At 58.3% G+C, this 22,377-nt stretch overlaps 1 protein-coding gene across 5 annotated transcripts in view; it reads left to right on the top strand.

Moving 5' to 3' along the window:
* EPS8L2 (EPS8 signaling adaptor L2) overlaps window positions 1-11,443 on the top strand; it is a 16,308-nt gene extending 4,865 nt beyond the window's left edge. For 4 of the 5 annotated variants that reach the window (XM_073889792.1, XM_025861981.2, XM_073889789.1 and 1 more), the window contains 17 exons: window positions 4,086-4,247; window positions 4,727-4,876; window positions 4,944-5,023; window positions 5,103-5,245; window positions 5,336-5,406; window positions 5,578-5,704; window positions 5,895-5,983; window positions 6,212-6,286; window positions 6,492-6,640; window positions 6,813-6,945; window positions 7,076-7,194; window positions 8,535-8,640; window positions 9,341-9,454; window positions 9,672-9,744; window positions 9,908-10,088; window positions 10,184-10,316; window positions 10,453-11,443. In XM_073889792.1, the coding sequence (XP_073745893.1) occupies window positions 4,086-4,247; window positions 4,727-4,876; window positions 4,944-5,023; window positions 5,103-5,245; window positions 5,336-5,406; window positions 5,578-5,704; window positions 5,895-5,983; window positions 6,212-6,286; window positions 6,492-6,640; window positions 6,813-6,945; window positions 7,076-7,194; window positions 8,535-8,640; window positions 9,341-9,454; window positions 9,672-9,744; window positions 9,908-10,088; window positions 10,184-10,316; window positions 10,453-10,536 (1,989 nt within the window). In that variant the 3' untranslated portion in view covers window positions 10,537-11,443. The remainder of the gene's footprint in view (window positions 1-4,085; window positions 4,248-4,726; window positions 4,877-4,943; window positions 5,024-5,102; window positions 5,246-5,335; window positions 5,407-5,577; window positions 5,705-5,894; window positions 5,984-6,211; window positions 6,287-6,491; window positions 6,641-6,812; window positions 6,946-7,075; window positions 7,195-8,534; window positions 8,641-9,340; window positions 9,455-9,671; window positions 9,745-9,907; window positions 10,089-10,183; window positions 10,317-10,452) is intronic. The other variant, XM_073889790.1, reaches the window with a different exon arrangement.
* Window positions 11,444-22,377: the final 10,934 nt, after the last annotated feature.

Genomic DNA, 22,377 nt, shown 5'->3' on the forward strand with positions numbered 1-22,377 from the left:
TCTTTTCTTTCTTTTTTTTTTAAGATTTTATTTATTTATTTGACAGAGAGACACAGTGAGAGCAGGAACACAAGCAGGGGGAGCGGGAGAGGGAGAAGCAGGCTTCCCGCTGAGCAGGGAGCCTAACGCGGGGCTCGATCCCAGGACCTTGGGATCATGACCTGAGCCGAAGGCAGACACTTAACGACTGAGCCACCACCCAGGGGCCCAAGTATCTTTTCTCCAAACATTCCTTAGTGTTTGACTTGCAGACGCTGTTGTAAACGGTACTGTTTTTTTAAAAGCCATTTTCGAATTGTTGCTAGCGTATGGAGGAACAACTGAATTTCTGTGCAGTGACTGAGCGCCCTGAGACCCTGCTGAACTCACTTATTTGTGTTAGTGATTTGCTTGTAGATCCACTGAATTTACTACTATACAATCAGGCTGTCTGAAATACAGAACTTTGTATCTTATTTTTAGAACTTCATTGCCCTGGCTAGGACCACCAGTACAATGCTGAATAAAAGCAACAAAGAGTGGACATCCTTGCCTGTGTCCAATTTTAAGAAGAAATATCCAGTATTTCCCCATTGTATAGGCTATATATTTTTGTAGATAGTTTATTGGTGAAGAAGCTCCTTTCCATTCTTTGCTGAGAGTTTTGTATCATGAAAGGCGTTAAATTTTGTCAAATGCCTCCTCTGAATTTACAGAGATGTATTCATGACTGTTAGCATAAGTCAGTCACACTGATTGATTTTTCTGAATGTTGAACCACCCTTGCGTTTCTGGGATAAAACTCATTCATTCATTATTGAATTATTATTCAATAAGTGTACTGTTCTTTTTATGTGTTGATGGGCTAATTTGCTAACATTTTGCATTAATGTCCATTAGAGATGTTGGTCTATAATTTTATTTTCCTGTAAAGCCCTGACAGATCTTGGTGTCAGAGTTGTGGTGGCCTTATTAAATGAGTGGGAAAGTATTCCTTTTTTTTTTTTTTAAGATTTTATTTATTTATTTGAGAGAGAGAGAATGAGAGACAGAGAGGACGAGAGGGAAGAGGGTCAGAGGGAGAAGCAGACTCCCCGCTGAGCAGGGAGCCCGATGCGGGACTTGATCCCGGGACTCCAGGATCATGACCTGAGCCGAAGGCAGTCGCCCAACCAACTGAGCCATTCAGGTGCCCTGGGAAAGTATTCCTACTCCTTGGCTTTCAGAAAGAATCTGTGAAAGATTGTTTTTATTTCTTCCTTAAGTATTTGTTAGGATACACCTGGAAAGCCCTCTGAATGTAGGGTTTTCTTTGTGGGAGGTTTTTGACTATGAATTCACTTTTATGCATGTAAGATCTGTAGTGATGGCCCTTCCTCTTTTCCAATTATTGATCATTTGTGTTTTCTCTCTTTTTTTCCTTGATCAATCTTGCTGGGATTTATCAAGTTCATTAATCTTTTCAGAACCAACTTTGGGCTTAGTTGATTTTTCTCTATTGTTTGGTTACTACTTTGCTGGTTTCTGCTCTTAACTTCCTTCTTTTCACTTACTTTGGGTTTTATTTGATTGTCTTCTTCTAGTTTCTTACAGGAGACCTATAGATCACTGATATGAAATATTCCTTCTTTTCTAATTTATTCATTTACAGCTGTACACCCACCCCCCAACAAACACCTTTCGCCAAATCCTACAAGTTTGATGTACACGCCTTTAGTTTTTATTTTTATTTTTTTAAGATTGTATTTACTTATATGAGAGAAAGCACAAGCAGGGGGAGGAGCAGAGGAGCAGAGGGACAGAGAGAAGCAGGCTTCCTGGCGGGACTCTATCTGGGGACCCTGGGATCATGACCTCGTCCGAAGGCAGACGCTTGAGCCACCCAGGCGCCCCACGCACACACCTTGGTTGCCATTCAGTTTGGAACACTTCCTGATTCCCCATGACTTCTTCTTTGTTCACGTGAGCACTCACAGCTACAGACACTCCCCGCCACCCCTTGTGTAGCGTTCCGAGGTCCTGCTGGGCTGTGTTTTTGTTGTCATTTCTCTCTGTCTTTTCTCATTTCCCTCCTGATAGCTTTCACCGTTGGTTGTTGATGTAGAAGTGTGTTGCTCAATTTCCAATTATTTGAGGGTTTTCTAGTTATCTTTTCTCTTACCGGTTTCTAGTTTAATTCCATTATGGTCAGAGAGCACACTTTGCAGGGCTTCAGTCACCTGAAATGCACGGAGACTTGTTCCGCAGTCAGGCACATGGTTTTGCTTGGCTTGGTGGTGTGTTTTGCTAACAATGTGTGCTTTGGGGCTCACCCTGCCTCGCACAGATGGGCCGGCTGCCTTTTGTCCCCTGCTTCTGCCCCCTTCTCTCTCTGACCTGCTGATGCACACGTAGGCTGGGACCACCCCTCACAACCACACTCAGTCTCGCGCGTGGTGGGGTTACCTGAGTTGGGAGGAGAGAGCACCTGGGGCGTGCGGACTGGGGGCTCCCACTTCTCCACAGCTAACCTGTGAGTGTGACCCACAAGGACTCGTTAGACTGGTCAATAAAACAGGTAAAAAAGCCTGTGGTTGACTCATTTCAGAAGTAGGGGTGTCAGAGTTTCACTTTGCAATGCTTTTGTTGAATGAGACTACATGCAATTTTCTATTTTAAAAAGTGAGTTACATTTATTTTCCCAGAGACCCTCTGCTTTTGCCAATTTTTCTATTGGATTGTTAATTTTTTACTTATTCACAGATTTTTTTCATTCATTTATTATTGGTAATAACTATACTTAACAAAATAGAGCTTTTAACAAAGTAAGAGCTATCACTCAAGTACATACTGGTCTTTTACGTATTAAGAAACTCAGGGGCGTCTGGGTGGCTCAGTCGTTAAGCGTCTGCGTTCGGCTCAGGTCATGATCCTGGGGTCCTGGGATCGAGCCCCGCATCGGGCTCCCTGCTCTGCGGGGAGCCTGCTTCTCCCTCTGCCACTCCCCCTGCTTGTGTTCCCTCTCTCGCTGTGTCTCTCTCTGTCAAATAAATAAATAAAATCTTTTCGAAAGAAAACAAAAGGAAAGAAAATTAGCCTTCACCATATCTATTACATCTGTTTGTCCCACCTTTTTTTTTTTCTTTTTACTTCGTATACGGTATTTTTTTTTTCCAGGCAGAAATGTTTACTTTTTCATTAGGTCAGAGATTTTGGTCTTTTCTTCCGTGCATCTGGGTTTTCTTCCCTGCTGAGGAAGGTCCCCCTGTTAGGGGGCCGTTCTGAGGTCATCAGAAATGGTCCAGCATTTTCTCCTAGCACTTTCGCAGCTGGGTCTTGACTGCCTAGAGTTTAAGACAGTGTTTATCCAGTTGGTCTCAGCTTTGCTCACTGACTTCAGGGAAGGTCAAGGGGAGCCTGGAGGGAGGAGGAGCCTGAACCAGGCTTGAGGACAGAGGAAGGGGAGGGCTGGGCCGGCCAAGGGTCCCCGGGCCACCCCACAAAGCACCCCACACGGCCACTCCAGGTGCTCACTCGTCCCAGCACATTCACTGAGGGCCTGCTGTGTGCCAGGCATTGTCCCAGGCACTAGGGAAATAGCAGTGAACCCAGCAGCCAGAAAATAAACAAAGAAACATAATGTCAGACTGTGATCATTAAAAACAAGGCAGATCAGGGGGTTGAGAGTGATGCTGTAGCAGGGGGAGCAGGTCTGAGCGGAGCCCTGAAGGAAGAGGGAGCTGGAGAAGAGCAAGGGAGGCAAACTGGGGAGAGACCATGCAAAGGCCCTGTGGTGAGCCTATGCCAGGTCTGTGGGGAGAACAGGGAGGCTGGTGCTCCTGGAGTCCAGCCACAGGAGATGCGGTGGGGCGAGGGGCTGTCTGTGTAGTGCTCCCAAAGGTTTCATCAGGGCGTGTCCACGGCCCCCCAGACATTCCTCAAGGCAGAGCAGAGACCTTCCCCTAAGGTAGGGCTGTGTCTCTTCGGACCCCCAGGGTCGGGGATGTTCTCCACCACCCAGGCTCCCAAGGTTGGCCCTGGCCCCTCAGGCCCCCGGGGTGCAGCCCCTTGACCCTCGATGGGCACAGGGCGGGCGCTCCCCAGAGTGACCACCTGCCCGCCCCCAGCACCTGGCCACGTTCATCATGGACAAGAGCGAGGCCATCGTGTCCGTGGATGATGCCATCCGGAAACTGGTGCAGTTGAGCTCCAAGGAGAAGGTGTGGACGCAGGAAATGCTGCTGCAGGTCAACGACCAGTCTCTGCGGCTGCTGGATGTGGAGTCCCAGGTGTGGCAGCGACAGGGCAGCCAAAGGACGTGACCCAGACACGCAGCTGGGCCTCTCTGGGGGGGGGGACAGGGTGAGGGGGGCGAAGGGCAGGCGGGGCAGGGAGGGCTGATGGGGCTGAGAATCCAGGGGAACCCGGTCACACACAGAACCTCGCCCACCTCTGGCTCCAGCCTGTCCACCGGCTGTGCCAAGGCAGGGCCTGGCTGTGCCCAGGGGTCCGTGTGCCACAGCTGCGGCCATGGCCTGGCAGAGTCTGGGTCTGCGTCTGTGCCACGTGCTCTGCTGTGCCCACCAATTGTCTGTGACTGTGTCCAGGCACACACCCCACAAGCTGGGCTCACAAGGCACGCCCAGAGCACTGTGTCCGTGGCTCAAGTCCATCCCGCACCTGTGGCTGTGAGCCCGTGTTGGTGTCACATCTGGGAGTCCCAGCCGTGTGACGCGGCCCAGGCACATCCGAGCCCCCGGTCCCCTAGGAGGAACTGGAGAACTTCCCGCTACCCACCGTGCGCCACAGCCAGACCGTGCTGAACCAGCTGCGGTACCCCTCGGTACTGCTGCTCGTGTGCCAGGACTCGGAGCAGAGCAAACCCGACATCCACTTCTTCCACTGCGACGAGGTGGAGGTGAGGAGGGGCAGTGGCCGGGAGGACCCCGGTGCGCCTGCGCCTGCCTGATACCCAGTGCCCCCAGGCGGAGCTGGTGCACGAGGACGTGGAGAGCGCGCTGGCCGACTGCCGTCTAGGGAAGAAGCTGCGGCCACAGACCCTGAAGTAGGCGGGGGCACCGGGCGCGGGAGGGCCGGGGGTGGGCCTGGGGGCCAGGCTGAGCGTGCCTTTGCCCCCATTCCAGGGGCCACCAGGAGAAGATCCGGCAGCGGCAGTCCGTCCTGCCCGCCCCCAAGGGCCCGGCCCCCATCCCCTTCCAGCGCTATGGCAGTGGCTCCCCGTCTGCCAAGAACCGAGTGGGCCCGCCGATGCCACTCACTGAGCCAAGTACGCTGAGGGAGCCGGGCTGGAGCTGCTCGCGAAGCCCGTGGGGGTGGCCTCCGTCAGTAACACCCGATGTCTGCCTCCCCCATCCAGGCCTCCGCCGTCGGGAGTCTCAGGATGAGGAGCCACGCGCTGTGCTGGCTCAGAAGATCGAAAAGGAAACGGTGCGTCTTGGGGCAGGTGGGGCGTCCCCGTCGGGTGCGGCCCTCCAGCCGGCCCCCAGCCAGCACCCACCTCCTCCCTCCAGGCCGGGGACCAAGAGACAGTGTGTGGGGCTGTCCCTGCCGCGGGTGGGGGCGCCTGTGACTGAACCCCCGCCTCTGCTCTGACCCCAGCAAATCCTCAACTGTGCCCTGGACGACATTGAGTGGTTCGTGGCTCGGCTGCAGAAGGCGGCAGAAGCTTTCAAACAGCTGAACCAGCGCAAGAAGGGGAAGAAGAAAGGGAAGAAGGGGCCAGCAGGTGCGGAGGGGGCGGCGGTCCATGGGGCGGGGGCAGCAAGGGGAGCGGCCGGGGGACCAGAGAAGGTGGAGAGAACAGCGTGCAAGAGGCAGGTGGCCACTGAGCTGCAGGAGATCCAGTCTGAGCAGGTGGGCTGCTGAAGGTGAGCGACGGCCGGCCAGGCTCACAGCCACCGCCCTGCCCGTTCCAGAGGGTGTCCTTACGCTGCGGGCACGGCCCCCCTCTGAGGCCCAGTTCATCGACTGTTTTCAGAAAATCAAGCTGGCTATCAACCTGCTGGTGAGTACTAGGCCCCCTCCAATCCACCCTCCCCGCCCTGTTCCTCTGTGCTGACAACTGGGGGGAGTCGGGGATCTTTGCCCCCCCCCCGTCCCCAGCACCATCCCCCACCCTGTCTGTCTGCCCCCCACCCTGTCCCTCTGTGCCTACATTGTGGGATCCAGGGTCTCTGCCCTCCCTTGTCCCAGCACCATCACCCCACCCCTCTGTCTGCCCCCCCCACCCCAGGCCAAGCTGCAGAAGCACATTCAGAACCCCAGCGCTGCAGAACTCGTGCACTTCCTCTTTGGACCTCTGGACCTGGTGCCTGGGGCTGGGGCTAGGGGTGCAGGACCCCGGGGTGGTTTGCCCCTGGCTGAAGGTGGGGGGAAGCAAATGCCTACCTTGGGCAGGCAGCTGGGGCCATGCGTCCAGGCGGTGGGCGTGGCTGGCCTGTGGTGCTGTCAGCAAGTCAACTGGGACTGGGGTCCGGTGGGCAGGGCCTCCTCTGAACCCTGCTTTGCCCCAGATTGTCAGCACCTGTGGGGGCCCAGACATCGCACGCTCCGTGTCCAGCCCCCTGCTTTCCCGTGAGGCCGTGGGCTTCCTGCGAGGCCACCTAGTCCCCAAGGAGATGACGCTGTGGGAGTCGCTGGGGGAGACATGGATACGCCCCCGGTGCGGCAGTGGGCAGTGGGCAGGGAGGGTGTGGGAAGGGGCCCTGGGCTGGGTGATGCAGGGCATGGGGTGCAAACCAGGATGGGGTTCCCTGGCAGGCCAGGGGGTGGTCCCAGGTGGGGCTGGTTCCCATGGGTGGGCGTGGCTCACCTCCAGGACCTCCCACCTCCAGGTCGGAGTGGCCCCGGGAGCCACAGGTGCCCCTCTACGTGCCCAAGTTCCACAGTGGCTGGGAGCCACCCCTGGACGTGCTGCAGGAGGCACCCTGGGAAGTGGAGGGGCTGGTGTCTGCCCCCGACGATGAGGTCAGAGCACCCATGGCCCCACCCCAAACCCACTGGCCATCTGCCTCCTCCACCACTGCTCACCTCCTCAGCCCACCTCTGTCCATTGCCTTCACCCCACACCAACCTAGGGGGTCCTTTTTCCGCACAGCCGGCTCCAGCGAACCGACCATCCTTTCGAAACTCCCCCAAACACAGCCTTGTATCTGAGCCCACAGCTCCACCTCCAGGAGACCCTCTCCCCCAAGTCAGCTCCCCGCATGCTCACAGGTAAGTTCCTCTTCAAATGAGGGAATGTGACGCTCACCCCTAGAAACAAGGAGGCTCTGATATGAGTGTGCTGCCACCAGGTGGCGGCAAATGCCTTGTTCATGGCGTTCAAAAAAAGCATTTTTCCAAACCAGAACCAGGTTTTCATTCTAACTTTATAATCTAAAATTGAAGAGAAAAATGTCAAAACTCACCTGTAAATTCATTACCCTGATACGTTATCTCTCTTTGTGTCTTCTCATGTATGTTTTAGAATCATGGTTAAAAGTTTACTAAGTCACAAAACTTAAGTGGGTTCAACAATCCCTGTCACTCACCCCATCGGGGCTGACTTAGGTCCAGCCTCAGAACAGAGAAGGAGACTAAAGGTCTGGGCTAAGGACAGCCATGCTCCCCGCCCCCACGTACATACTTCCACAGACCCAGGGCCTGGGGGACTCCCCATTCTCCTTCCCCTCTCCTCCTTTCTGTTCTCACTCCTGGCCCAGGATCTGTCTGGGAGGCTGGTTACGCTGCCAGATCCCAGGATTCAGTTTCAGCAGGGGAGGGGGCTGAAATCTGTGTCTTACACAAGTGTGCCCCTCTTGCTGCACCCCCCCGCCCCCGCCATGGCCAGGCTGATGTCCATGGCTCCTGGCTTAGGACCACACTGGAAAAGACATTTTCATCCTTTGACCTCCAGCCCCTGGCCAGTCCATCCTGGCCAGTCCTGGCTCCAGGGCCACCTCAGCCTCAGCCCCCTCACCTGTATGGTGTCCCAAGGGCTGCAGCTGCGTGAGGGAGCTGCCCTGATGATCAGGGGCCAGACTGGCCAGGAGGTGACTGCCCAGCCTGGGTGGCAGCCACAGGCCTGCTTTGTGCCGAGGCCAGGACACCCATGCCATGCCCCTGCAGCTCGTGGGCCATCCTCCACTGTGGGTGCTTGTGGGCAGGGCTGCGGCTCTGAAAACACTTGGCCCTCCCTCATCGGTCAGCTGCTTGCAAGGATGGTGGTGACCCTGTCATTTCTTGGGTACATGTCTGGCTCTGGGTCCCCTGGGGGGCCAGGCCTGGTGCCCCCTGAGATGGCCTGGCCTCAGGCGGGCCTTGCCGAGCCCACAGGCCCCCTCCTCCCACCCCCACCCCCCCGCGTGGCCCCCACCTCCGTGCAGGGGCCCCAGACGCTCTGGGGCTGTCACAGTTTCCATTCCCGGCTGACGAGCCTCAGCTTCTCTCCGCTGTGACCTCAGAGAGCTGAACAGGAGGCGGCACGCACCTGGGAAGCTGCTCCCCCAGCCCAGCCCCAGGGCCCAGAGGAGACCCCAGCCCAGCCCTGGGCCTCAGCCTTCTGTTCCACTCAGGGGCTACGAACCTGGGCCAGCCATGGCCAAGTACGTCAGGATCCTCTATGACTTCACAGCCCGCAACGCCAACGAGCTGTCGGTGCTCAAGGACGAGGTCCTGGAGGTGAGCCGGGGCCTGTGCTGTGGGTGCGGGGCTGCCCAGGAGAGGCAGGAGCCAGGCTGCCCGATGCTGGCACACGGCACGCCTGTCCAATCCCTTTCCCCGGGACCCCTACCCCTGGGCTCCAGTCTGGGTGCACAGCCTGCCCTTTCCCCACCCCCCCGCACAGCCTGGATGAGGGGCCTCCCTGTCTTGGGATCTAAGAGAGGGCTCAGGGGCTCCTGTGCTGGGCTAAGCTGGGCTCACGTTGAAGGATAGGCCTTCTCTGTGCCAAGTGCGGACCCTCCAGCTCTCAGCCAGGGCTCATCATTCACACCCAACCCTGGAGCCCCCTTGAGACTCGGTCTGTTTGGTGCCAGTCCGCCAGTCCTGAATTCAGGCCACCCACTGGGGGATGGAAAGTGGAGCAGGCTGGGGGCGGTGGGCAGTGATCTATATGCAAAGGCTAGAGGCACCCTTGCTCTGGATGCTGCTGGAGAGGGGTAGGGGGAGATAAGGGAGGGATGGTAGCCTCTGTGGGTGGGACAGAAGGCTGGGCAGGGCAGGGGCTCCTAGGAGGACCTGTGACTTCCCCACAGGATTGGGGGGAGGCGGGGCTTTGGAGGAAATGCCTAGAACTCTCTCTGGCCCACCTGTAAAGAGGGGCTCATACACCCTGCGCTGGTGACCAGATGGGGGTGATGGTGGGGGTGGGTGCCTGCAGGTGCTCGAAGATGGCCACCAGTGGTGGAAGCTTCGCAACCGCAGTGGCCAGGCAGGCTACGTGCCCTGCAACATCCTGGACGAGACTCGGCTGGAGGACGCACCCCAGGAGCAGGTGAGTGCGAGGAGCGGGGGCTCTGCGGTCCCACCTCAGAGGGGGGATGGGCGGGTGCAGACCGGGATTCCTCCGTCCGGGGGGGGGGGGGGGGCGGGGGAGGGGGGTGGCGAGAAGGGTTGCCTCACCTTCTCCTTACTACAACCCTGATGGGAGGAATGATGAGCGGACGCTGAGGGCTCCCCCACTCCTTCGTCTCTTGCCCCCACCCCTGCAGGCCAGTCTGAAATATTGGGGTCCTGCCAGCCCCACCCACAAGCTGCCCCCAAGCTTCGCAGGGAACAAAGACGGTGAGAGGCGCTCTGCCAGGGCATGAGGGCCACCAGATGGATGCGGGTACGGGGCCCTGAGCCCCCTGGGGGAAGCAGAGGGCGGAGGGTCCTCGAGCGGGGTGGGGGGCGGGAGGCGCCGGGTCAGCTCGCGGTGGGCCTGAGTGCCGGGCACCGCCCGCAGAGCTGATCCACCACATGGATGAGGTCAACGACGAGCTCATCAAGAAGATCAGCCACATCAAGGCGCAGCCGCAGCGGCACTTCCGCGTGGAGCGCAGCCAGCCGGTGGGCCTGCCGCTCACATACGAGTCGGGCCCCGAGGAGGTCCGCGCCTGGCTGGAAGCCAAGGCCTTCAGCGCCCGGTGCGCGCGCGCGGGGGGCGGGGCGGGGCGGGGGCGGGGGCGGGGCGGGGCGGGCGCCCAGCGCTCACACCCGCCCCGCCGCGCCCCGCCCCCAGGATCGTGGAGAACCTGGGCATTCTGACCGGGCCCCAGCTCTTCTCGCTCAACAAGGACGAGCTGAAGAAAGTCTGCGGGGAGGAAGGTATCCGCGTGTACAGCCAGCTCACCGTGCAGAAGGCGGTCCTGGAGGTGAGCCGGCCGTGCCACCCTCCTGCGCCTCCCCGCCCTCTCCTCCCTCAGGGCTCCTGGATTGCCTGGAAGGCGGGAGGCCGCGGGACCCCGGCCTGTGGGCCCCTGAGCTGAGGCTGCCCCGCCCCCTCCCTAGGAGCAGCAAGGTGGGTCGGAGCTGGAGGAGCTCATAAGCAAGTTTCAGTCCAAGACCCAGAGGAGGGTGGAGGACGACAGCTAGACCTCGCCAGCTGGGCCCAGCGCACCTGCGGCTGGGGACACGGAGACGCACCTGCGGAGAGTCCCACCCCCAGTGCATGGAGTATTATTTTTGTATGTGTGTGTGTTTTGGACCATGGACACGGGTGGTGGGTGGTGCTGGCTGGGAGAAGCTCACCTGCCTCATGGCACATGGCCTGTCCTCAGGCTCAGCGGTGCCTCAGCCCACACGCACCTGCCTGCCCCAAGGCCCACCTCCCCAAAACTAGCCACCTGGAGATGCCAGCCCCTCATGCACCTGCCCCTGAAGCCAGGGCTGCAGCTTTTCCAGTCCCGCCCAGCCCCCTGCCTGGCTTTCATGACACCTCTCCCTGAGGCCACAGAACCCCCAGGAGGTAGGCAGGGACTTATCCTTTGGCCTCCTATCCACATGGGGGTTCCTCCTGGCACTTGTAACCCTGGCCCCAAACCTCACCCCCGTGGCTGCTACTTCTTCACGCACCTGCACCTCCACACCTCTGGATGGGCTGTGGGCCAGAAGGGCACTGACCTCAGCACCCTGGGCTCCGAGCTAGGCTTTGCCCCCAGATATCGCCCATAGTGCCCACCCAGCACACTGCTCCTCAAAGGTGGCCTGGGGGGGCTTCAGGCTCCCCTGGGGTGGGGTGCATGCTATATTTCCTCCACCCGTTCAAGGAGCATAGATGGACTGGACATGTACTCATTCAAGTATGGCCTTGGACACCCCCCACACACACCCAAGGCAGAGCTCAAGATAGGAACTTTCTCCAACCAAGTCTAAGGCCAGGCTTGCCCTGTGTGCTGTGTGGGTGGTGGGTGAGTCTTGGACCACTGAACTCTGCAGGTTACACCCAGAGATGAGAGGTGGCCAAGGTTCAAAAGCCATGTCATTAAACCAATTAAGTATCCTGGCAGCCATGTGTCTGTCTCCTGGAGATGGGGATGGGGTCACTGTGGGCCTGGAGCCCACCTACAATTGCACCCTTTGTAAGAACCACTGGGCAGAGGCCAGGCCGTGGACATTTCAAGTGAGGCCATGTACCCCTGACTCCAGTGGGGATTCCCAGGAACCCCTCACTTCCACGTGTATCCGAGTGGGCCCAGAGGATATTCCTGGGAGGTGAGGAGCTGAGGGGGCCCTGCTCACTCTGCGTGCTCTGGCTCTCCCAGGCCAGATGTCCAGAAGGCCCAAAGACTGTAACCCAAGATGGGTGGAAGTCCCGGGAGCCAGGTCTGCCAGACCTCAGGGCGGGCCAGGGAGGGGCATGAGTCTTGGCAGCAGGGCCGAAGCTTAGCCCCAGGCTGAGGGAGGTGCCCTGGAGAAGGGCCTTGACATCTACGGGACCAGGTTGGTGGTCAGCTCTGAGGTGTCAGTGCAGGAGTGGAGGGGTCCCTGAGCACACAGTGGGCTGCACTCTGCACCTCGAGGACACCAGACCACCAGGCCAGTGCCCGTCTGAGCTCCTCCCGGGCCCCACCCTTGGAGGAGGCCTCTGGCACCCTCTGCTGGCAGCTCTGCACGCTGTGGTGTGGGCAGTCCAGGGGGCACCCTAGTATCTGGCCAGATGGGGGCATCTTGATCTGCATTTCCCCAAAGCAGCTGGGGGCCCAGGCCTGGGTGAGGGTGTCTGGAGGGCTCATTCCTGGGGTCTCTGTGTGGTGGGCAGGGGCAACCACAGGGAGCGCAATGCAGTGGTTGTGCCTTGTGGGATTGGGGGGTAGAGATCTAGGGCCGTCTGTCAGCTGGTCTGCCACAGAGCCAGGCCCAGCCCCCAGGCCTCAGGAGCCCCGACTCTCAGCTGGAACTGAGTCTGTCCACCAGGACCCGGTCGGGGGGAGCTGGGCCACCTCTGGGCCTTGAGCACCGTGGCTTCCTCTCTCCAAGAAAGGAAGGTCCTCCCCAAGCCCCAGGCCAGAAGAGGAAGGTGGGTCCTCCCAGACCCAGGAAGGACCTCGCAGACAGGGAAATAAGACCCAGAAGAAAAAGGGAGGGATGGGGTGCCGGCTGTCCCTCCAGAAACTCACAGATCCCCCTCGTCCAGAACCACCAGGAGGGATAGGCCCCTGACTGGACCACCCCCCACCAGCCCTATTTGACTGAGCCCCTCCTTTGCAGCAGGGATGGGCACCCCTCGCTCCACCTGCTCTGAAGGGATCCTCTGACGGCCCAGTGGTGCCCACACTAGAACAAGCTCAGAGGGACTGCTCCTGGTCATGACCCCACCTGGCAGGGCTCTGCCTTCACCAGGATGGTGGTACTGGCTGGGCTTTGGGGACACTACATTCTGGCTGGGTCGCTTGTCCCTTGGGAGCCTGAGAACCTACACCTGTTTCCTTGCCCGTCTCTCCCTCCCCTCCTCCATCCCATCCACAGGCCACCACTGCTCTGTCCCCCTATGTCCCCGCTGTGCTCCCTGGACAGCTTGAGGAGGACCTGATCTCCAAGACCCCAGGCCCCTGGTTCCCTAGCTCCCTGCAGCCCTAGGCCAGCTGCCATTACCCAGGAGCTGCTGGTTCCAAGATGCTCTGGACCCACCCGTCTGCTGGGCCTCTGGGCTCCTGGAAGAGGCTTCCCCACCACTTCCTGGGAGGCAAGGGTGGTGGGCCCAGAGTCACATGGCCTTCAGGGTAGGTGTGAGGGCATGAGGGCATCATTGTCCAAGGCCACCAGATTAGGGGGTGACTGAGCTCTACGCTCTTTGGCATCCTGGTGGTCTCAGTGTCCATAAAAGTAGACTTGGATGAAGAACAAGGCCCGGAGGGGCCAGGGCACCTGCCCAGAGCTCCAGAGCTGGGGAGGAGCTGGGCTGCAGTGCAGTTTGGCCTGATCTGTGCCCCTAACCACTCACCTCCTCACCTCCCACACTAGGCTGGCCAAGCAGGGAAGAGGGAGGGTCTGGTGGTGGCAGCCCCAGTGGTGGCGGGGACTGCAGAGGGTCTGCCCATGAGAGCGTCCCACTGGGCAAGGGGGGCTGAGCTGCCCGCCCAGCGTCCACTCTGTGCCCAGCTCTGCTGCCAGCAAACACCCCCACAAACAAGGCCCATCTCTGCTTTGGGCACAGGCATGTCTTTGTGGCCCTCCCCCGACCAGCTGGCTCTATTCGCCTCCTCTCCTACTCGGGGCCGCCAGGAGGCAAAAGCAGCTTCTTCTTCTTCTTCCCCCCTTTTTTTTTTAAGATTTCATTTATTTATTTGACAGAGAGACAGAGAGAGAGGGAACACAAGTAGGGGGAGCGGCAGAGGGAGAAGCAGGCTTCCCGTGGAGCAGGGAGCCCGATGCGGGACTCAATCCCAGGACCTGGAATCATGACCTGAGCCCAAGGCAGACGCTTCACCAACTTAGCCACTCAGCGTCCCCAAGTGGGGTTTCTTTAAGAAGAGTCTTTTCTTTGTCCTTTCTGTTTTACTTTCTCAAAATATTTGATTTACCAAGAGGTCAGTGCCTGGAAGGGCTAGCACGAGGGGTGACACATCCCGTACACCTGTATCAAGAAGCCAGGGATAGAATGGAGGCAAGGGGGGCACCTGTTTCCTGGACCAGGTGGCGCTTGGCAGGGGTGACAGCGGCCGAGAGAGGACTCGTGGGAGAGGTACTGAGAAGGTGGCTCTGTGTCCGGAGAAACAGAGAGACGACCCTATGACCCTCCGCCACAAGCGTGAGAGAATCCCAGAAGCATTAAACCATTCACGTGAGGGGAAAATTATCAGGTTCCTGGAAGAACATATGGGAAACATCTTTGTGATAAAGCTGAGGAAGAATTTTCTGTGCAACACTTCAAAATGAGCTGATGAGTTTGGCTTCATCAAAATTGAGGATGTAGCTCACCAGTGGTCCACGGGGATGGCTGACGGGGAGCCTGAGGCCTCGCCAACAGCGGAGCCCACCCGCAGCACACACCAGCAGCAGGCCTGGTGGGGTGCGTTGTTTCACGGAGGCCCCAGACTCTTTCGGGGGCCCTGAGCTCTAAGCTAGTTTGCTAACAACACAGAAGTGTGTTGGAGGTTGAACTGTGTCCCCATACCACAGATTCATACAAGAAAGGATCGTTAGGTTGGGCCTTAATCCACATGACGCCTGTCCTTGTAATAAGGACGCTGGACAGGTGCACCCATCACGGGAAGGTGGAGGCAGAGGTGTGATGGGTCATCTACAAGACAAGAAGCATCAGCGATGGCCTGCTACCTGCAGCAGGGGTATGAGCAGAGAGAACCAGCCCGGCTAGCACCTTAATCCCAGATGCCAGCCTCCCGAATTCCTGCTGTTTAAGCCTTGCATTTGATGGTGTTTTGTTATGGCCATCCCGGGGATGATACAAAGTGAGTCTTTGCCTTTTTTACGTGGCTATGGTATAAAAGCTGCCCGGGCCGGGGGGGGGGGGGGGGGGGCTGTGGGCTCCTTTGCAAGGATCCGCCTTGGTGGCTTGGCCTTGGCTGAGGTCCCTTCCCCACCACACGCTCCGGGGGGCAGGGGCAGAAGTCCCCGTGAACAACCATCCCTAATCTCACTTCATCCAGCCTCGGCCCCGAGCGGAGGCCAGACCGGCCAGGCCGCCCCAGGAAGCGGTGTGAGCTGCCCTGGCCCCTCGGGGGAACCGCCGGACGCAGTGCTGTGGGTGCTCAGACCTGGGATCTTGGCAGCCCTTCTCCCCGAAATGAACGAGGGGCCCTGTTGCTTCAAGGAAAACAGGGGACCCGTCTTTGTTGCCATGGTGAGTCTGAGCCTCCAAGCTAGGAGTGTGGAGCCCCATGCAAAACAGGTTTTAAGGCAAGTCTCACCTGCCCCAGCCGGAGGCTGCAGACAAGGGCAGGCCACACCTGGAGAGGCACACACGGCTGCACACAGGGGCCTCCTGCCACGGCCACGTGGGTAGGACAGTACAGAGTGACTCCTTCTGCCCCAGCCAAGCCTGCAAATGATGCAGCCTCAGGCCCCGAGCCAGAGCCCCCAGCGAGGCTACTCCCAGATTCTTCTTAGTTTTTAATCCTGGTAAAATACAGAGAACATAAAATGTACTGTCTTCACGGTCTCTAAGCCCACAGCTCAGGGGCACTAAGCACATTCACACTGTTGTGCAGCCATCCCCACCACCTGTCTCCAGAACTTCAAATCTTCCCAAACTGAGACTCTGTCCCCTGAGTCACCGACCCCCTTCCCTCCCCCGGCGCCCACCGTCCACTCTCTGTTCCCTGTGAATCTGGAGACTCTAAGGACCTCATGTGGGGGCAATCCTGCAGTATTTGTCCCTCTGCGTCTGGCCTGTCTCACTCAGCATCACGTCCCCCAGGTCCACCCACACTGTGGCAGGTGTCAGCGTGTCCCTCCGTGTTCAGGCTGAGTGACGGTCCGGTGTGTGGACGGACCACATTTATCCGCTTGTCCGTCGATGACGCTTGGGCTGCTTCCCTGTGTCAGCGGCTGTGAATGTGGGTGTTCAGGCATCCACTCGCGTCCCTGCTTTTGGCTCTCTGGGTCAATACCTTGAAGGGGAATCGCTGGAACACACGGTCATTCCATTTTCAGTTGTTTGAGGAACCGCCACGCCGTTTTCCACGGCTGCTGCACCGGCTTCCATTCCCGCCGCGTGTGCGGGAGGGTCCACCCTGCCCGTGCTCCCACTCGCGGGGTTTCTGCTGTCAGTGGACAACAGCCGTCTTGAGGGCCGCAAGCGGGTCCTCGCCGTAGCTCTGATGTGCGTGTCCCTGACGAGCAGGGACGTGGGAATCTCCCCTGCTGGCTGGCCAGTTGTAGGTCTTCCCTGGACAGACGTCGGCTCCAGTCCTCCGCCCATCTTTGAATCAGATTGTTGTTTTATTGTTGAGATTTAGGACTTCTCTGTATGTTCTGGAAACTAAGCCCTTATCAGATGCGTGACTTGCAAATATTTTCTTCTATTTCATGAGGTGCCTTCCCGGCCTGTTGATGGTGTCCTTTGATGCACAGAAGTTTGTAAATTTTTGGTTTGCAATCTCATTTCTTCTTTGGAGTTAGGGTTGAGGGGAAACAGAGGTTGTGCCTGAGGAATAAACTTTTCTGCTGAGTTTGTATCCTAAAAGTTTTAAATAAGCAGCAGAGGAGGGGGAAGATAGGCAGCTGGTAAACTGGGGCCCAGGGTCGCCACCCCCCTTCCATGTTGGCCCCCAGACTTCCTGTTCCAAACCAAAGCCCCGTAGGGAAGGCAACTACCCCACTCTTCTTATTCTGCTCATTAACGATCGGGTGAGGGGATGGAGAAGGAGGGGCCACCAAAGTCCCCAAGACCCAGGGGCACAGGTCCGTCTGTTCTGAAGTAGGGTCCCTGACGAGGAGAGCAAAGGCAAGAGCAATGTCCCTACAACCAGCCACCCGCTGACAAATCCCTGAGCATGACCTTCCTCCAGGAGCTCGTGGCCCCCTCCGTGTTGATGTTTTACTGGACACCAAACGCAATGACGGCACCCGCCGTCCTCGGTCCTGTAAACCTCCCGTTCTGCATACAGACGCTCCTTGCAAACTTATGCTGTCTCCACCCCCGCTCTCTCCTCTCAAAAGTGTGTCATCAGCCACTCCTCAGGACCCCGGTGCAGCCCCTCCTGCCCACGGGCCTGTCCCCACGCTTTAATAAAACCACCTTTTTGCACCAAAGTCGTCTCAAGAATTCTTTCTTGGCCGCTGCGCCCAACAGCCCCGCACCACGCAAGACCGCTATGAGTAGAAGCTTCTAGAAGGCTGTCGCTGACAATGACGACAAGGTGTGTGAACCAGACCGATGCCAACGCAGACAGACCCTCCGAGATGACCGCTCCTGACAGGAGCCTTCTTGAGCACAGACCCCCGCCTCCGCATGCATTACTTTCTGTCCAACTGATGCAGTTTCCGAACGTTGGTGGTGGTGGGGTCTGGAGCCGGCGGCCGAGAAAGAATTTTTGAGTCGTCTTCGGTGCAAAATGGAGGTTTTATTAAAGCACGGGGACAGCCCCGTGGGCAGGAGGAGCTACTGCCCCCTGCCGCCCTGGGATTACGCAGAGCAAGTGATTCTCTACCTTGGGGTTGGGAGAAGTAAAGAGGAAGGAAGTTCCCAAAGGACTTTGGTTTGTTAAAGAAGACTCGACACCTCGGAGGAATGTTCTAATCTGCCTGTCTCAGGTATCTGTCAATGGGCTGCCGGTTACAAGGACATATAATTTTATTTGTTTCCCACATCACAACCACACCTTAAGTACGCCCTCGGGGCATAATAACGTCCGGGTTCTGAAACTCTCTTCCTGATCATCTCCCCCTATCAGGTCCAGCCTCCAGGGTTATAAAAGCAGGTCTTCCCCCAGGCGGGTTTGCGGGGATGCGCTCCTCCCAGGACAAGCTTCTGTCCGTAAATCCCCTTCCCGAGCCAGGGAGGAAGCTTGGAGTTCATTCCCCTGAGATGAGCGGCCTGTGATTTCCTACGCCCACCTGGGGGCCACCCTTGGGGCGTGACCACGCCCTTCTGCCCCACGCTCTTGCCCCAGCCAGCCAGTGCCGCACAGCACATCGGGGGTACTCGCGGACGGCTCCCGGCCCAGCAGCCTCAGCTTGGCAGAGCTTTGAGGGGCAAGAGCAGAGTCCTGAGCAGGGGTGCCACCCTGGGGAGGCCATGCCTCACTGCGCCCGCCCGTACCACCCACCGCTGGGCGGGCTCAGTGACGCACCTGCCACCTGCTTGACTGGCCTGTGCCGCACTCTGGTCACTGCTGTGAAACGCTGGGTGGCCTGTTAGCACACAGGCCCTGTCCTGCCATGCCCACGGCCACGGAGAGAAAAGCCAATGCACACTTGTCCAATTGGGTCAGTGCTTTTGGTGTCACATCCAAAAATCACAGTGCTCCTGGATCTTGACCTACAGAAACTGAACAGTGGGGAATGTCTGTTGTTTTCAGCCACGCTGTTCTAGGGTAATTTCTCAAGCAGCTCGTAGAGGGTTCTCTTCTGTTATTACTACTGATGTGAAGGGTTGGGGTCCAGGAGCCAAAGGTCAAGAAAGAATTCTAGAGACGTCTTTGGTGCAAAAAAACGTGGTTTTACTAAAGCAGGGGGACAAGACCCATGGGCAGAAAGAACTGCTCTGGGGCTGTGAGGGGGGACTGATTATCTACTTGGGAGTCGGGAGGGGGTGTGGGACAGTATAAGTCTCTAAGGAATATGGAAGCAAGGTTTCCAGGACCCCAAGGGATCATTTACTACTATCTAGTAAAGCCTTAGTCATGAGACCCTTCGGATGCACACAGTGAGCCATATGTTTGGAGAATGATTGCCAACATGTATCTAACGAATTTTCATACGTTAAGAAAGACTTGGGGTGCCTTGGTGGCTCAGTCGGTTAAGCATCTAACTCTTGGTTTTGGCTCAGGTCATGATCTTAGGGTTGTTGAGTTCACGCCCCATGTCAGGATCCACGCTGGGTGTGGAGCCTACTTAAAAAAAAAAAGACGTGGGCGCCTGGTGGCTCAGTTGGTTAAGCGACTGCCTTCGGCTCAGGTCATGATCCTGGAGTCCCGGGATCGAGTCCTGCTCAGCGGGGAGTCTGCTTCTCCCTCTGACCCTACCCCCTCTCGTGCTCTCTCTCTCTCTCATTCTCTCTCTCAAATAAATAAATAAAATCTTAAAAAAAAAAAAAAAAGACTTACAGGATCCTGGAGGTCAGGCTAATGTCAAGCTGAGGTTGCCTTTTGCCCTTAGCAAATGATTCACAAAGAGGCAGCCGAGCTGCTGGGAGAAGGGCACCCTGCCTGTCTCAAGGACTCGTCAGTGGGCTGTAAGTTATGAGGAAGTTTAATTTTTCTTTCTCTATTTCTTTGGCCTTTGTTCCTCACACTGTTGCCACAGAGAGTGGTTGTTTAAGCCGCCTGCCTGGGCCGGTCTTGCCCGTCCTGGCCTGACTCACCCCCACCCGCAGCCCCAGCCGCTCTCCGTCCGACCCGGTCCCCTCCTCCCCCAGCTCGGCCCCTTCCCCACCATTGTCCCCCGACTGCCCTCTCAGTCCCTCAAGCAGTGAAGGGTCATAGAGCACAGAGAGCCCCATGTGCCACCAGCAGTCTGCCCCCTCTGTGCCCAGGTCTGCTGCCCGTCCTGCCTAGTGACAAAAGCCACCCCTGCATGAGGGCCCTGGATCCCAGCCCCTGTCCACCCAGGCCCCAGTGGCGCAGACCCTGCTCCTCTCCTGCCACCAGCCACAATGCCCTCATTTCTTGGGGGGTCACCAGCCCAGCTCCCTTCCCTCTAACACCCCCCAAAGCACTGAGTGTGCACTGACGCCACGCCTCCTCCCTCCTCCCTTCCACCCTGCACTGCCTTGGGTGGGTTAGCAGTGAGGCCCGGCCAGGAGGCCCGGGAGCTCCTCCTCCCCACCCCCAGGGTGTCTGGCTCTCCCCCCCCTCCCCGCCCGCCTTGGGCAGCTCCTTCCCCAACTGACCCAACTTCCTACCCTCCCACACCCAGTGCCTCTCCAGGCTGACCCCAGACCTGAGCTCTAGACCTCTCAACCCCCTGCTGCTCAGCTCTGGGCACTAAGGTACCCTAAGCCAGAGGGTCCCCCTGCCTCCCACCCCTGACCTGCCCCCTCCCCCACAGCCAGCTCCTCAGCAGATCCAACACTGCTTGCAGCCTCTCGGCCACGCTCTGGTCACTGTCCCTGCCCACCCTCACCACCTCCGGATTCCACCCTTGCTCCCTCAATCCAACACAACACAAGGCCCAGAGAGACCCTTTAAACCCTAAGTCCTATGGCGTCCCTCCCCCCACCCCGTGTCCAAGCTCTGCCAGCTCGACTGAAGTCCCCGGGGAGGACTGGATGGTCTGCAGTGCCCTGCTTGGTTCTCCGCCAGACCCTGGAGCCTTTTGCTCAAAGGCCAGCTTCTCAGCGAGGCCTCCCTGAGACCCACCCCCACTCTTCACAGGCGGATGACCTCTGCCCCACGGGGCTCACTTGTCCCCACCCCCGGGTCAGCCACGTGTGTTCCTTCTCGGCACCCAGGAGGAGCTCAGCTTCTGTTGAAAGAAGGGATTTGGGGACACTCTGCATGAGGTGCTTTGTCACGCGCCTGGAGCTCTATTCTGCAACTGTTCTGTGGGCGGCCCGCCCACCACTCCTGGTATTTGGCCATTTATCTTGTTTCCTGTCACTCTCTCTTTGCCTTTTTTGCCTGGTTCCCGTTGGATGGTTCTGCAGGTCTGGCCAGGCCATTGGACTGTCCTGGTCTGGTGGGAGCCGGAGTCCAGCCCCTCCTAGGAATGCCAGGCTGTATGGACGTGGTCATCCACTGCTTCCAAGGACTGCGGTGAGGCTGGACCTCCCCAGGGCAGCCGCTTGCTCACCAACCCAGCCTGACCTGTCCCCAGCACCCATTGTACCCGGCACGTGGGTGGAGGTGCCACCAAGGTTCCTGGGGGTACCCTGCAGCCCGTGCAAGAGGGCCCTGGGTGTCATCCTTGCCTTCACTGCCTGGGCCTCCAGGGTCAGGGATTAGGAGTGTCCTGGGAAGGAGCTGAGCCAGGACAGGCTGAGGTACAGATGCTGGGCCCCTGGCCCCCACCCCAGCCCACCTGGATGGGGTCAGAGCTGGCCAGCAGGCCTCCAGATCTTCTCCCCTCCTCACCCTCTCTTCCTATAACCCTGAGGCTTTGGCTTCACTCCTACACCTCTGCCCCTCAAACACTGGCCCCTCATCCACGTGGTGGTTCGGTGACTTACGGGTCCTTCTGGGTTCTGGGGGTCCTCCCTCTCCTGAGGCACACAAATGCCCTGGGATCATGAAGTGGGCAGCAGGCAAGCTAACACGCCTTCATCATCTCTGCAATGCCACTTCCTTGCTCTCAGCCTCCTGCCAGGGACGCTGCTGCCTTTTCTGGAGCAGGGACTGAGCTGGTCCAGGCCCAGCATGGCCCGCCCCTCCAGGGAGCTGTGTGGCCCACAGAATGGCCCAAGCCCATTATCTGTGTGAAGCGAGGCCCAAGGTACCCCTGGGAGGGCATCCCATGACGACTGCAAGTATAGGGTGATGATCTGCGTGTTTTTTTTTTTCAAAAGGAAGTGCATTTTTTTTTTAAGATTTTATTTATTTGACAGAGAGAGACGCAGCGAGAGAGGGAACACAAGCAGAGGGAGCGGGAGAGGGAGAAGCAGGCTCCGATGCCCGGCTCAATCCCAGGACCCCGGGATCATGACCTGAGCCGAAGGCAGACGCTTAACGAATGAGCCCCCCAGGCGCCCCTGCCGATGATAACATCTTTAATGGCTTATTTCTTTTTAAGGTCTGGTTATTTTCTGTTGATCACAGGAGACTGTCATAAATAGGATTCCCCTCTCGGACACCTAGGGCAGGGTGGTCTGGAGTGTTCCCTTATCTCTGGTTTCCTTACAACTCCACATTTTGGGGATTTCTATGAGACTGATAACGGAGCCCCCTATCTATCTCTCCCTACCTAGCCCCGCCTGTCCCTTTCTCAATGGGGCGCCCCGTGGGAAATCTGACGCCCGGGGGGGGGATGGGGAGCATCACTCCAGGGGACACACCGCTCCGGGGCGCATCGTTCCGGGAAGCGCATCATTGGAGGGCGGCACACCGTTTGGGGGGCACATAGCTCCGGGAGCGCATTACAGAGGGGGGCGCACCGTTCGCTGACGCATCGCTTCAGGGGCGCACCCTTGGGGGGCACAGCTGGTGATGAGAAGGGGACAGCCGTCTAAGGATGCAGGGCTCGAGGGAGAGAGCACGGATCCCCCGGCAGCTGTCTCCGGGTGGGACTGGTCCCGAAACTGGGCGTGGTCTCGGGGCGGGGCGTCGCCCTGTGGCGGAAGCGCCGTCGGCCCCGCCCCCCCGCGCCGCTCTCGGA

This window comes from Callorhinus ursinus, unplaced genomic scaffold (genome assembly GCF_003265705.2).
Source record: "Callorhinus ursinus isolate GAN/ISIS: 27379988/994484 unplaced genomic scaffold, GSC_fseal_2.0 scaffold118, whole genome shotgun sequence".
In the NCBI taxonomy this organism is placed as follows: Eukaryota; Metazoa; Chordata; class Mammalia; order Carnivora; family Otariidae; genus Callorhinus; species Callorhinus ursinus.